A 15,934-nucleotide genomic window follows, 5' to 3' on the forward strand; every position below is an offset into this window, starting at 1 on the left:
ACCACTTCTAGGACCAGGAAATTATTCTCAGTGACATGCCACACAGCTGCTGGAAAACCTAAAATACAAACAGCTTGATGCTGTGCATGTTTTTACATTCCCCTAGGTCATCAGTATAAACATTGAGTCAAGCTGTTATGTACCAGGGACTGTGCTAAGTAATTGGAATGAGAAAGAAAAAAAAAAAAAAGAAGAAGAAGAAAGAAAGAAAAAGAAAAAAGAACAGCACATGGTTCTCATTGACAAGATCTTACTCTGATTGTACAAATCAGATTTTCATACATTATATTTTAAGCAATGGTGGAATTAAGTAGATGTACAGATAAGGAGGAGAGGAATAAGATGAACTCTACTTAAGGAGGAATTCAGAAAGCTACAGTTTGAACAATCCAAATTAAAAGATACTGTTATTATTTTGGGGATAGGATAGAATACTGAGTGCCACCAAACTTCTAAATAAATATAAGCAGCTGGAAGAGACAGGTGAGTTACCACAAAAGAATTTGGGGAAAAAAAAAAGGTATGGCAAAAGAAATATCAAGGTAATGAAATGTATCAAGAAAGATGGAATGGTTCCTGAAAAGGCAGAAAAAAATGGGCTTCAGAGCAGATGAAAACTTAGTTTTAGATAAGAGTAGTCACCCCTTCTCTGTTATTAAAAATATTGACATGAATTGATAGATTGTCTATAGATGCGGGCAGATGTCCAATGATATAATGAGGTGATAACAAATTCACCATTTTATTTCATTTTTATATATGCAGTAGAAAGTATATTCATATATAGAATATGGAAGGTGGTTATTTTAGAAAATTTGAAAGGAATACAGATCTAAATTGTTATTGCAAAGGGTAAGAGACTAATATGCTATCTCTCTGTATTTATATCTATATCTATCTATCTATATATATATACATGTATATCTGTATTTATATCTATGTAGATATAGATATATATGATTTCCAAGTAATATTTAGGGCCCATCTATATTCATATTTGTGGTATCAGTTGGTCTTGTGGCATGATCATCTGCAATGTTGCTGGTCTTCCCAGAATGCAGACATTGGAGTAGCAGATGGTTTTATTCCTCTAAGCTTAGGTTTTGTTAGATAACTAAATGAAAAAGAGAGAAGGTCCAGATAATCCAGATTATTTGTACTAAAGTGAGTTTCTAAATGAATTCTTAGAACATATAATAAGTTACCAATAAATATTTGTCAACTGAGTAAACTGAAAGATGGAGCATGGGATCTTATGTCAATGCAGAGGTAACTAAAGACAAAAACACTGGAGAATAGGAAAAGGTAGATCTATCAATGGACTAAAGTTTCACCTAAGACAGAAAAAAGATTTAATGAGACTGGCTGAATTAAAAATTTGGGAAAGTAAGAAATGCTGGACAGAATTTGTAGCATTCAGATTAGTGACTTTGTAAATGAAGCCGTTGGAGGAAATAGTATATCCAGCAGCACTCATGTAGATCAATTAATATTCTTACCTGCAAGCAACTCGAAATGTCATTGGCTAAATTAAGAAGAGAAATATATTAGAATCTACCAATCTTCACAACCTTCTAGGATACTTGCTGGCTTAGGTGAATTAGAGTAAAACGTTACTGGGTATGAAAAACTCAAGGAGCTAAGAGGCACAGTTATTGGTTGGTTTGTTCATGTAGATGTTAAAGTCATCTAGAATGTTGAAATGAGTTTGGACAGAGAGCAATAATGATGAAGGAAGGTGCTACATTAGTAAACTGGGGAGGGGATGATGTTTATAAGGCCAATGAGAAAATAGCAATAAGGAAGATATTTAATCAAATGACTGGCTATCAAAATAATAGGGGTTTTTTTCAGTTTATTTTTAAAAATTGAATATAAGGTATAGTAACAAAGTTCTGAAAACTAAAGTAGGAAATTAAGGGGTATTTAAATATAAGATAACATGAGGCTTGAGAAATTTAAGAGATATTCCTAAAAGATCTGAAGAGGAGGACCTATGCTTGGAGTGGGAACCAGATTTCAATTAAACCATGGAGGTCAGGCAAGAAGGAGTATGGCATATTTAAGAAGCTGATAAAGTAGTATTGCTAGAATATTAAGAGTGACAAGGGATTTGTCTGTAAGAGCAGCATGGACAAAGTAGTGATCAGTCCATTATGGCAGGTGAAGTGTCTTAAATTTTATTCAGAAAATGCTGGATAACTATGGAAGAGATGATCAGATTAATGTCCAAGGTGCGTTGCTCTGGTGCCTTTTGGAAGATTTTAGGTTGGGCAATGAAATAGAGATATTTGGGATTGTACTGCAGTTTTCTCTGTAAAAGATAGTGCAGAACTGAAATGTTATAACTGATATGTATGGAGAGAAGAAGGCAAATTTGGGGATAGAATCAACCAGATTTGTTGACTAGTAAGAGCTGAAGGTCAATAAGAGAAAGGCATTTAGAATAACCCCAGACTTACAGCTATGGTGCTACTAACTGAACCATGGAAATAACACAAAGCTTATGTTTGGGGAGAAGGCTGATAAAGCATGGAGTTCTGAATTTACTGAATTTGAAATTCCTGAGAGAACATCCTATAATCAATTGTGAGATGCTAGAATTAGATAGTGAATTGAAAGTTTTAAGGGTATAGTATCAAGTAAATCTATGAGAATATCAGCAAAGAATTCAAGAATGAAAAGATTAAGAAACCAATGAAAACACCTGGAGTATTCCACATGTAAAGATAAAGTGTCATGAGAGGTTTCCTCCTCTAGGGGTAGAAGTCTTCAAATTAGATAATGATAGAAGGGACAAGGATAAAATTCTCTGGCTTTCACTGCGGTCATTATAAGTCACACACACTGCCCCCCCCCAAGGCTACATATACCCACAAAAATTAAACATAAATAACAAAGATCACCTATGTGACTCAAATACATATTTATGCATTTGTTTACAGAGATACAGAGTAAGAAAAACAGTCATAGTATCCCCCCCCCCCACTGGAAGACCTATTTTCAAATTTGGACCTGTAACGTATGCTTGCTCAAGATCTTCTCTATGTGAAATTGCTCTTTCAAATAGCTAATTGTCCTGCCATGTTGTTATAAACTGCAGGCATAAATTAATTTGGTGTACCAAGTGAAGTCAGCTAAGATAAGGCAACTGGAAATGAGACCATGAAGTCTGGCTCTTTTTCTTACTTCATTTCATTTCAGCTGTGTACTCTTTTCTGTAGTTAATATAAATAACTAAGATCATAGCTTCTATTCTCACACAGTTTCTAGTACCTACATGAAGGCAATTTCCACAAACAAAGTTATTCAGAAAAGCCAGATTATGGATTTGCAAAGAAGGAAACAAAATAAAATAAACAAAATGAATAAATAAATAAATAAATAAATAAAACGAAACAAAACAAAGAAAGGAAGACCCCCCCCAAAAAAAGGAAGGGGATCATTCCTCATAAGTCAGTGTACTCAAAGGAGCAGCTTTGATTTTTTTCTTTCCTTTTTTTTTCAGCCAAATTTCTTTGTCCCCCAACAAGACCTTACAGATGCAGAAATAACAGAATCTGCCTGCAGTCTGAGCAAACGTGCAATGGGATTGATGACTGTGGGGACAACTCCGATGAAGATCACTGTGGTGGTAAATCCGTTTAATGTGAAATAATTGATTTAGTGACAGCTACAAGATAATACCATGGTTTGGGGGCTCAAAAAATGACAAAGAAGTATTTTCCATGTAGCATGTCTGAGAGTGTTTTTTTCAGACACTTGATCTTCTGACGAAGTATGAAAAATAATCTGCTGACATTCACTTGAATAGTAGAGCTGTGCAGCTTTATCCAAACTCTCTACTAGTCTGTAAATCTCCATTGATGATGCACAGTTTATTTCTGAAAATACTGCATGAGAGAAAAAACAGTGGTTTAAAAATGTTCTCTGTTAAACAGCTCCTTGAGGGGAGAGTGTTAGTAAGGAGTTTATGTCTGTATACACAATTCCTTCTTCACAATTAGGAAATTAACAAAACTTTTAAAACCAAGGCTTTACTAATGTGTGTGGCAAAATCATTTGATGACAAACCCTGACCTGAACTGGTCTGAAGCAGTTTTTATTACTTTAAGAACAAGGTCTCACTTAGGATGAATATTCAGACATTTTCCGGTGGAAATGTAGTGTTACTTATTATAGGGTAAATACACTGCTATTCCTCTAAAAGTCCAGAATTTCCAAACATTTTTCATTTGGCCCAAGACCTTCAAATAAAGGACTGTGGAGCCATGTTTTTCATACTGTTCAAATAAAATCTTGAATGTGTTAATGAACTCAATAAATTTGTTTTGATTCTGTGAAGTACTGATCATTTTTTAATGACTCTATAGGTAAGCTTACATATAAAGCAAGACCGTGTAAAAAAGATGAGTTTACTTGCAGCAATAAAAAATGTATCCCCATGGACTTCCAGTGTGATCAACTTGATGACTGTGGAGATGGTTCAGATGAGCAAGGCTGCAGAATAAGTAAGTTTAGTTTCTGTTAAAGTATAGCAACATGCAAGTTCAATTCTCCTTCAACATGACTAAAATTTTCTCTACTGGTGTGAGAAAATATCACTCTTCACAAATGTACTTAAGTGTACGTTCTTTTTGGTAAGCCCTTACCAATGCAACCTTAGAATGCCACTTAAATTAATATCAGAAAGTATGAAGTGGGAAAGGTCATTTTCACAGTGAGTACCCTTGTTAGACCTGAATCTGAGATCTCAATATCCAATTGCAGACTTTGTTATCAGCAAAGATATCTATATTCCTTAATTTTATTTCATAAAATATAAATTTACTATTTTTTCTTACAATGTTATTTAGTTGAAATATAATAAAGGTCTTAGTAATTTATTCAGTGTTTTAAGATTTTAATCCATTGCTGAGTTATTCTTAAAGAAGACATCATTGTTTAATTTAGTTGGAGTTTGATGCTATTTGAGTTATTAGAGCTTGGTTATTTTCATGTTTAATGTTTGATATCTCATTTTTCATATTAAGAGAAATAACCAAACTTATGACTCTAATTCAGATTGCTTATAAAAGTCATAAAATCCTTCCTATTATGGGGTCTTTCACTTTTTCTCATTTATGCATCTAAGTTGTTCCTCTGGGTTGATGAAGCATTACCTCCCACAATATGGCCACATATACCTCAAGGCTGAGGTGAAATTCCAGTGGTGTACTTTAATTAATTATAAAATATTCAAGAGTCGGTGGGGACCAATAACCATTATAATTCTGATAAAGTTTTCATATTTCAAAATAATTTGATATATGTAAGTAAAAAACAGATAATTCAACATCTATTTTACAATAATGTCCCTCTCATTTATTTGCATTCTAAAATGTTTTCTGGAATGAGAGATAAAGCTATGAAATTGTAATTACTATGCTGGGAATGGCAAATAACACATAGTCTGTCGTAAGTTGTTTAACAGCCCTTGACCACTGGCGCATACTGCTCTTCCTATATATTTTTGGGCTAAAAAACTTTAAGAACTGATGATTTAGCCTACTTGTTTGAGTAACATGGTAGTACCCTTGATTGAATTCCTGAATACTAAATTTAGGTTAGCAATTAATGCCCACATCTCTGGGAGCTTCTAGGAAACCTTTTGTTTCCTAGAGAAGGATATAGTACTCATACATCGTAACATTTGTAATGATAACCTGTTATTAGAAACATTGGCTCTCGACTTCCTTCCACAAGTAGTGTACGTCAACAGCTGTAAATATCAGCTATTGGCAGTTTGGTCTGAAACTATATTCAGTGGAAATGGGCTCAGCTTTTTATCTGCTTCTATACTTTCATAAGAAATCATGACTTAGACAGAAAGAAGGTCGTAATCTTATAAATTCAAAAAATACTTATCTGTAGAATAATAAATATAATTTCAAGTTAAGAAAAAAATGTAAACTCCCACTTCAGGAATTAGAATCATATTAGTTTTGATGGTATTTTTAAATCCTAGCTCCCGCTGAATATACCTGTGAAGATAATATGAATCCATGTGGAGATGATGCATATTGTAATCAAATAAAAACATCTGTTTTTTGTCGCTGTAAGCCTGGATTTCAGAGAAACATGAAAAACAGACAGTGTGAAGGTATAGTACATTTCCTCAACAGCTTGCTCTTAAATCTTTAGGTTATAAAAGACTCACAGGCTGTTAAATTGTGAGATGACATGGGATTGATTTTCATCAGATTGGTGTGTATCTACGGGATACCGTTTTACCTACAAGAGTGAAAGTCCCTGGGGTCAAAAGCCTGTTTGTATGGCTAAGCTAACCATCTCTGAGACAACAAAGCCTTTTCTATAGCAGATTCAGACCTGCAGGAATTTCAATTGTACTGTTACAACTCTGTTTTGAAATGCAAATAAAAAAATTGCTGGTTCAGGAACTATTGGAGAATTAGAGACATTTCGTGAAAGAACATGTTTATGATGACCCATCTCTCCCGAGTTGTGGCATTTGCCGTACTGCAGTAGGCAATTCACTTTGAGAGAACTGTGGGCTTTTGTCCTAACACCATGTCTCAAACAGTGCTTTATATTATTAGGAATGCCTTCTAAAATTCAAAGACAGGATCTAAAGAAATCTCTATCAACTTACTTGAGATCATTTAAAATTTGAGCATGATAGGATAGCCAGGATCTCATAGTAAATTATAGGTAAATATAATATACATCGAAGCTTTAGTGAGAGAGCCATGAAATACAGACTTATATGTACTTACTGCCAGTTTCTCCATTAAAATTCATGTTATTGTGATTAGAGCCAAGCCTAAATTGTTTAAGGCTGGCTTCTCTACTGTAAATTCAAGTTGTAAAATGCTTTCACCCACCATCTGCCTTCTCTACTGTCCATGTTATTCTTGGATAAAGAAAAGTGATTTTTGCTTTGTGTCAATCAAAATGAGATTATTGAAGTGAATTAATTATATCCACCCAAAAGGGAAAGAATTATGGCCATGTCATATTTACGTACATCTTGGATTATATACTTGTTTGAATTGCCTATGGCATTTTATTTCTCCATTAATATGGAGCGAGCACTGAAAACTAACAGCCTTCTCTATTTTTTTAATATATTTTTTAAAGATTAATTTATTTGTTTTAGAGAGAGTGAGCAGGGGGAGGGGCACAGGGAGAAGGATAGAGAGAATCTTAAGCCGACTCCCTGCTGAGCATGGAGCCCAACCTCAGGACCCTGAGATCACAACCTGAGCCAAAATCAAGAATCAGACGCTCAACCTACTGAGCCACCCAAGCACCCATAGGTTTTCTCTATTTTAATTTAAGAAGTAAGTTATTTCTCAAGGCTATATTATTTCTTTCTTCCCCAGAAACTTTCTATCAATTATATATAAACACACACATATACACACAACCTCTTCAAAATTTTAATTTCAATATCATTAATTGTCTAAAATTTATTCATGAATAATGGGCTGAATTTCCTTATAAACTTAATATTTAAAGCTCATAATTCTCAAAATTTTCTGTATTTTTAATTGTTCTATGTCAAATAAAAGCTGCAACTTCTCTCTTCATTTTAAGTTGCTACAAATCCAGTATTCTTTTTGTGCAAATTAGTAACTTCTGCACTCCAATAAAAATTGTATCCTTATTAAAGGAAGCTTTGATAGCAAGGAAAAGCAATTTGATTTGGTATGGAGGAAGGGAAAGACATGACTTTGGTTCATAATTCAAAAAATTCAAATGTGTTTGTGCTTTCCCTATATATAACTCAAAAAGAGACTAAGAAATCATTATGTGATGTTAAAGCCAATATGCTTTAATTAGAATATGTAAAGGGAAGACAAATTATAGAAAACAGCAGAGAAGTGCAATGGATTAACAGTTGCTCTGTGTCAGGCACTGTTCTATGTATTGGACATGTGTGAGATTCTTCCACCCCTTATGAAAGCCCACAGTATCAACATTAGTGTGTGTGTGTGTGTGTGTGTGTGTGTGTGTACTTTTAAGTAATCTCTCTTCCCAACATGGGACTTAAATACCCGACCCTGAGATCAAGACTCACATACTCTACAAACTGAACGAGCTGGACCCCCTGGCATTAGTATAGAGATGAAGAGAAAATGGTGATTCTGGACAATATAGGGCCATGTGAGGGGCCCGAAATTTTTATGAAATCATGTAGATTTTTGCTTATTTTGACTCCATATCAAAGGGAAATGAAAGATCAAATAACATGCTGTTCAAAGCTACAGATGTCAAACAATCAAATGTATTTATTGTAATATCTTTTTGAAGGCCAGGTGCCAACAAAATGCATTTTGCTTTGTCCCTGGTATGGTATTCACTAACAATACAGCTTTCTTTACCTCTTTGTCCTATATTTCAATGGAACACAGAAATGAATTGTCATTGAGTGCCTAAGTTCACCTTGGGCAAAGTATCATAGTAGACACAAAGGAATCAGAAAGCCTGTGTTTGAGCCTCGCCCTTGTCCTTGCAAGTGTCCCTGGCAAAGTCCTGATCTCTACCACTAAGGCTTCAGAACACAGTTGAGAACTAAATGAAAGAGTATTATTGCTGTGCTTATTCTTAAATTTTCTAATTCAAAAGAAGGATTTATTTCACAGATTTATTACATAATTAGGGTGACATGAAAAAAAAAGCAGAAGAATTAAGCTGACTGAAAATAGAGAAAGTGTAGTAATTCACTAGAGTCACCTGACATTATTGCTGGCTCTGCATAAGCCATTAAAATTAGAGGCATGTGCTAAACAACAGAATATTGCCTGTGATTTGTTTATTTATTACTTATAATGCACATGTATCCATTTATTTGTAGACATTCAGGGTTTTGTTGCTTTTGTTTATTTCACATAGCCCTTCTTGTAACACTGTTTCTTTGTATATAGGAAGCCAGAAGTGTGTTACAGTTGTATCTGTATCTTCATTTGTTGGCCAGGAATTATGTAACACACAGACAAAAAAATTAATAATAATTAATGCCCTCCAGGGGCTGACAGTCAAGTAGGGGGTATGTATATATGACTACATATATAATATATAGTACATATAGTGCTGTAAGAGAGAAACACCCAGATAGTAAACAGCAGAGAAACTGTGGGATGGATGTACGTTGGTAGAGAACAAGAAAGGTTTTATGCATGTGGATCTTAAGAAATGAATAAAAAGTCTTTAGGTCAAGGTGGGCAAGGGGCTTATAGGACAGTATATGATATGTACAAATGTATGGAGGTAGGTAATCAGAAACAGTCTCAAAAGGAAACCTCAAGAAGTGTTTGAATGAATGAAAATACTAGGGAAGTTTGAAAGGGCTCTTTCAATGTGTTAAGTGGATTAAAAAGCAGTGTACAAACAACTGATGAATTATTACGGTGAAACTATTGTAAAAATTGTTACTGTCAGGGACTCCTGGGTGGCTCAGTTGGTTGGACGACTGCCTTCGGCTCAGGTCATGATCCTGGATTCCTGGGATCGAGTCCCGCATCGGGCTCCCAGCTCCACGGGGAGTCTGCTTCTCCCTCTGACCTTCTCCTCGCTCATGCTCTCTCTCGCTGTCTCTCTCTCAAATAAATAAATAAAATATTTAAAAAAAAAAAAAATTGTTACTGTCAGAAAATATGACATAGCAAATCATATACTTGAGAGTTTTAAAAGGACAGTGAAAGAAATAGAAATAAGTTGAAGGAAGAAAAGTAAATTTGTCTTTTTTTAAATGTGGAAAGAACAGAAACGGAAATTGGAGGTATGATGATGCTATTTGGAGCTCTTCTCTTCTAGATCTTAATGAATGTTTGGTGTTTGGCACATGTTCCCACCAATGTATCAATATGGAAGGGTCATATAAATGTGTGTGTGACCAGAATTTTCAGGAAAAGAATAACACCTGCATAGCAAAAGGTAAGATTATAACAGTTATTTCAAATTCTATTATAACTGCTATAAATATCTTATGGGGAAAACAATGCTTCATATTATATTTTAGCAATAGCTCCATGCCTGAAAATATAACAAAATCTCTTTTTAATATTGGCTAATTGACGAAATTGGTTTGTTGTCATTCTTAATCTAATCTGGGATGATTTATAGACATGATTATCAAATATGTGGTTATTGTTAAAACCACATTCATGTTTAAAAAATCTGTCAGAAGAAGGGAAAAGTTTACAAGCCAACGTGATAGAATATGAAGCATCTCTCTTTATGTTCTGCTCTCAGTGTATATGAAAAATATTATTATATAATGGATAAAAATAACAGTTTAAAGGGTTAAAGGTTAGCACTATAAGGAGAATGGAATTTTGAGTAAGAATTTAAAAGGTTTTGAAATAAAATCATGCCTCCTTTACTCAGACCTCCTTTACTTAGAAATATCATTTTTAAAACTTAAACAGGTATTTGGAACTTTTTTGTTTATGAATTTTCATGCTCTGGTTTTTACTAAATAATATTATAACAAATATTGTTAAGTTACAGGACATGATTGGACAATGTTAATAAAACAGTTATTACAGGTGGAAAACAACATGATATAGTGGATTAAGGATGGGCTAGAGAGGTAAATGTACTTGAATTTGAATCCTAGCATTATGCCTTTATGATCTGTGGCCTTGGGGAAGCTAAGAAACTCTTTGAGCCTCAGTTCCTCATCTGTAAAATGGAAAAATGAATCTCTACTTCCTATAAGAAGAGGAGATAAATTATGAAAGTTGTAGAATAGTGCCTGCCATAGAGGAGATAAACATAACCAAGTAAGAACCATTAAACCCATAGGGCTGAACTAGAATTCATAGTCTATTTTTTCTAATTTGAAGATAGTGTATATATAATTCTATCTTCATGGTCTCATTAATAATTTATTTAATATATTCCTAAAAATTTAGGGTTTTACTTGTCTCAATATACAAATGACATTAGTATTTTATTGTAGGTGTCAAAACTTCAGATTATAGGGATCCACTAGCAAGATGCTAAATAATACTGACATGATACTTAAATGTAGTAAATCCTGATAAATTTTTATAATAAAATTAGAAGAATATTTGAGATATATGAATATTAGAAGAAGACTCTCCCCCTCTTAATTTTCATTTCTTAACCTAAGAAAATGATGAATTGGATGCATAAACTAAATGCTCAGGAATGTTTGAGGCTTAATGAGTACACAACATAACATCTGAATATTGAGGATCAAAGCATTAGAACATAATGTATTGCAATTTATCAACTAGAAATCCCTCTTTATGAAAAGAATATCTACCACAAATACCTAATTCCTAGCCATAAGGTAAGCTGTGTCTTGGGAAAACCTACATCAATAACTCTCATTAAATTTAGGTAAGTGTGTTTTAGAAATACGTCACAGAGACTATAGTATGGTACAAAGCTGGTTGATTTTTACTGAACAAGAAACTGTTAAGAATAATAATTAAAGATAATTTAAAAGTATAATTATTGCTTTTACATTAGTTGAAATTTACTTTATTTTTGTATTTTATTATAATAATCTCCAGGCTCTGAAGATCAAGTTCTCTACATTGCTAATGACACTGATATCCTGGGTTTTATATATCCATTCAACTACAGTGGCGATCATCAACAAATTTCTCATATTGAACATAATTCAAGGATAACAGGGATGGATGTATATTATCAAAGAGATATGATTATTTGGAGTACTCAGTTTAATCCAGGCGGAATTTTCTACAAAAGGATCCATGGCAGAGAAAAAAGGCAAGCAAAGAGTGGCTTGATTGTAAGTAAATAACATTGACTATTTGAAGGCTCATACTTTTCCACCTCCTTATTTTCTTAATCTATCAATCACAATATCTGATTATAGGATGTAATTAATATGTACAGTTATTTCTCCCAATATTCTCCCTATACAGAAATCAAGAATTTCCCTACTTTATTCTCACAGCTGCATATAATTTAATTGCATGATATTATGTTTTTCTTTAAGTACCTTTGCTTTAGCTATGTAAGAATGGTAATGAATAATACCTAATATTTCTAGTACATTTTATATTTTATATTCTATAACATTATATAATGTGAGGTTTTTTTTTCATTATGAGATGAGGTGGGGAATCATTACTTTGTTTTCATGTTAGAAAATAAACTTAAAACATGCAGGGAATATTATTTCATTTTGAGCAATATCAGAAATACAACACTCTTCTAGGGCAAGAGATCAACTCAGTTGTGTAACCATTTCTTCTGACTCCTGATAACTATATTTCAGGGAACATCCAAATCAGAGTGATATTATTTGCTGGTGTATGATGGACATGTTGATTACCATGGTTATTCCTTTTGAGAAAAATAAACTAGAGCATTTGTTTAGATTTGTGGTTGTAGACTACCTTTTTTTTTTTTTTTTTGGCTTTAGGGCATGTCAATTATTGTGTATTTTGTATTTTGAGGTAACCAGGGAGAAAAATTACAGATAAATACTTATTTTTGTGAGGCCTGGCCCATTCACATACAACCAAAAAGTCAAGTGCTGTCACAGTAGGATATAATTGAATCTTTGTATTTGAAAAGAATCAGAGGAACCTATCTGGAAGTCCTTACTATCCTTTGTAGTAGTATCACCCATAAAGATTTGAACTGCATGAATACCATTTAATAGAAATCTGGAACACATTTTTATCAGGTAGATAGCTGTAATCTGGTTTTAATGAAGTTATATTACCTTTCTAATTCAGGTTAGATTAATTTCACTGAGAGCAAAATATATACATGTATTTTAAATATGATAATATATATGATATAATATGATATATCATATATATGTCATATATCATATGAGATATATATATATATATATATATATGCCAGACTATTCAACTCATCCTCTGCCAAACACAGTGAGCGTTACACAATACCTTTAAGTTGCAGTTCTAGGAGAGAGCCATAAAATTTAGTAGATCCCTCTGCCTTCCTTCACTTACTCACTTGCTATCAGACTAAAAAGCTGGTTCAGTCTTGCCTAGCTTTAGCTTTCATTATCTGTGGAACACAAGACTGCTTTGCAAAAACTTTGTTCCCAAGGTAACTGTTATTAATGAAGTTATAAAGAGTATGTACTATGGAGTTACATCGCCTGGGTTTTTAATCTTGTGTATATGTATACAGGAACTGTTAACTATGTGTACAGTTCCTGGCACATGATAAGTACCCTCTAGATGCTTGCTATTAATGGGGTGATGACCACAATGTTGCTTCTGATGATGACAATGATAGTGTTGATGATTGACAAGATGTTCTTCTCTAAGATGCATATAATTACATGAAAATTATTTACAACCTAATTTTCTCTGAATTTTATTTTCTAAAAATACATCTTTCATTTGGTAGATTTTTTTCAGTAAAAATTACTTGGTAATTATTTTAGTTTTATCTGGGGAGATTAATAATTAATATATAACCAGTATCTTCTAGTGAAAAAAAGTTATGTTAAACCCAAAGCCAAATTTGCTTACAGTTAGATAACTAAGTTTTTATTCTTATACATAGAAATATATAAATGTGTATGTTTTATTTGTATTATATATATTTACCTATATATATCCCTTTATTTTTAAGATTTATTTTTGTTTGTTTTTTGAAAGAGAATGAGCATGAGAGGGGGAAAGGGTAGAGAGAGACAGAGAAGGAGAAGGAGACTTCCCACTGAGCAGGGAGCCAGGACTCTGTGATCGTTACTTGAGACCCCAAGGCAGAAGCTTAACTGACTGAGTCACCCAGGCTTCCCCTTATATATTTTAATTTTTAATTTTATAACTATGGTATAGAATCTTTTGTAAATGATGGCAAAGCTACTAGATTAGTCTTTTGCTAATAGGATATGAAACTTCATTTTGTCTTTTTTTTTAAATTTAAATTCAATTAGCCAAGGTAAGGGTAATGATTACATATGTTATATCTTCTAGACTTTATTTTTCTCTTTTCAGACTTAGTCATGAATGACAGGATTCACTAGGAAGAAAGTGGGTAACACTAGGGTACAGTTTCTAAGATTCCATCATAGCTAGTCAAATGTCAAGATTATAAGATTGGAACCTCTGGGCCATGAGTTTTAGGACCATGTTCTTAGCCACTCAGCATTCCATAAAAGTTCCAATCAAGGCATTGCAAACAAAATAAAACAAAACTTAAGACTATACAGATGAGGGCAGTTATTTGCTTCCTAAATCTTTTTGTAATTCTGATTCCTCAATATTATAAATATTGGAATAAGTCCATTCTTACATTCTTAATAATTAATATGCATTCTTAGATGAGTAAATGACTCATTTATGGCCATGCAGCTAGAATGTAACCAAATTTAGACTTTAACTTGAAAGAACAGTTACATCTCTGTGTCTCAACTTACTTATCTCAAAAACAGCTATCATATTGTAGTAGAAAATTTCTAAAGCCCCTTCCAGAGAGTAAATATATATGATTTCCAAATGATGCGTGACGTAGTTTATGTCTATCTAGTTGTTTACCTGGAAAATTTGTTTTCTGAAATACAGCCTATGGATAAAGATTTGATGATTTCTTTACCCTGCTGAATTACTCTGCAATGTATGGTATCTGTTTTTTTTTTTTTTTTTTTTTTTTTTGAATCAGTCATCAGCTAGTCATCCAGTAGTTTAATGAGCATACAATCTATTGCATCTTCTCAGTTTTGACACAATGCCAGGAATGGCCAGCAATGCCTTTACCAACAGATGAAATTACTCCAAACTTTGCTGTTAAAGGAGAGAAGAAAGCAAGGAGGTCTTCACTCAGAAACGAAGACACTTTGCTCTTCACTCTTTTTTATTGGCCCTTCAGGATAATCACAAATCCTTATCATTGTTTCTCAAGCAGGGGATGTTGACCTGGGGTTTTACTGAAACTGAGAGGATCTATTTACAGGGAAGATACAATGCCTGGGGGAACTGGGTGGCTTAATCCTTAAGCATCTGTCTTCAGCTCAGGTCATGATCCCAGGGTTCTGGGATTGAGCCCCACATCAGGCTCCCTATTGTGTGAGAAGCCTACTTCTCCTTCTCACACTCCCTCTGCTGGGTTCCCTCTCTAGCTGTGTTTCTGTCAAATAAATAAATAAAATCTTAAAAAAAAAAAAAAGATACGGTATGCTAATTACACGTTCTACTAAACAGAGTCTAAGGGACAATACATACATTTCTTAGATCACAGGGCAGCCAGCAGTCTAAGCTAAGAAAGGTTAGGGGAAGGTAACTCCCCGTGATATTCCAATTACCGAGTGATCATGCAAGGCTTGGTGTTCCAACGGCTTACACCCTTCTCCTAAACCCTCAGTCACCCCCAGGAGCCTCTGTGTTAACATTTTAGCAAGCCAGATATTATGGCTGATTACATGCTCTACATTAACCCCAACAACACAAATAGTAAATGATACTGACTTGTGAATTCCCCACCCGGGGGAAAATGAAACTCAAAGATTTTTCCCTGAGCTGAATATGGAACATCAGTTTCCATTTCTGAACCAAGAGGTGAAAGAAAGAAAAATACAAAAATCAAACTATGGGCACTTTAGTTAAATCCCCATTATCAGTAAACCAAATGGAAGAAGTTAGCCATGGGATAATAGGATGTCTTGAAAGCATGTTCGGAGAAACTGAAAATATTGGCATATTTCCATCTCAGTAAAGTGTAGAAAATATGTTGTATCAGAAATCAGAAGAATATTACTCAGACAACTAAATGTTAACTGAAGTCCATTCCAAAGGAAGATAATTTTCAATATGATGTTTTTTGGAAGTCGTGAAGGGAATACTCTTCTGTAATCTGTGAAAATGGCTTGAATACTAATTATGATTATAAATTTAAATTTCAAATACAGTCTAAGTTATTTATAGATAGAAATGCT

General features: G+C 33.6%; 1 protein-coding gene across 1 annotated transcript in view; it reads left to right on the forward strand.

Moving 5' to 3' along the window:
* Positions 1 to 15,934, forward strand: part of LRP1B (LDL receptor related protein 1B) — a 2,002,169-nt gene that overhangs the window by 1,874,345 nt on the left and 111,890 nt on the right. Inside the window, exons 74-78 of the mRNA XM_059394361.1 lie at positions 3,509 to 3,634; positions 4,374 to 4,511; positions 6,008 to 6,142; positions 9,820 to 9,939; positions 11,553 to 11,794. Of these exons, the coding sequence (XP_059250344.1) occupies positions 3,509 to 3,634; positions 4,374 to 4,511; positions 6,008 to 6,142; positions 9,820 to 9,939; positions 11,553 to 11,794 (761 nt within the window). The remainder of the gene's footprint in view (positions 1 to 3,508; positions 3,635 to 4,373; positions 4,512 to 6,007; positions 6,143 to 9,819; positions 9,940 to 11,552; positions 11,795 to 15,934) is intronic.

This window comes from Mustela nigripes, chromosome 3 (genome assembly GCF_022355385.1).
Source record: "Mustela nigripes isolate SB6536 chromosome 3, MUSNIG.SB6536, whole genome shotgun sequence".
Classification (NCBI taxonomy): domain Eukaryota; kingdom Metazoa; phylum Chordata; class Mammalia; order Carnivora; family Mustelidae; genus Mustela; species Mustela nigripes.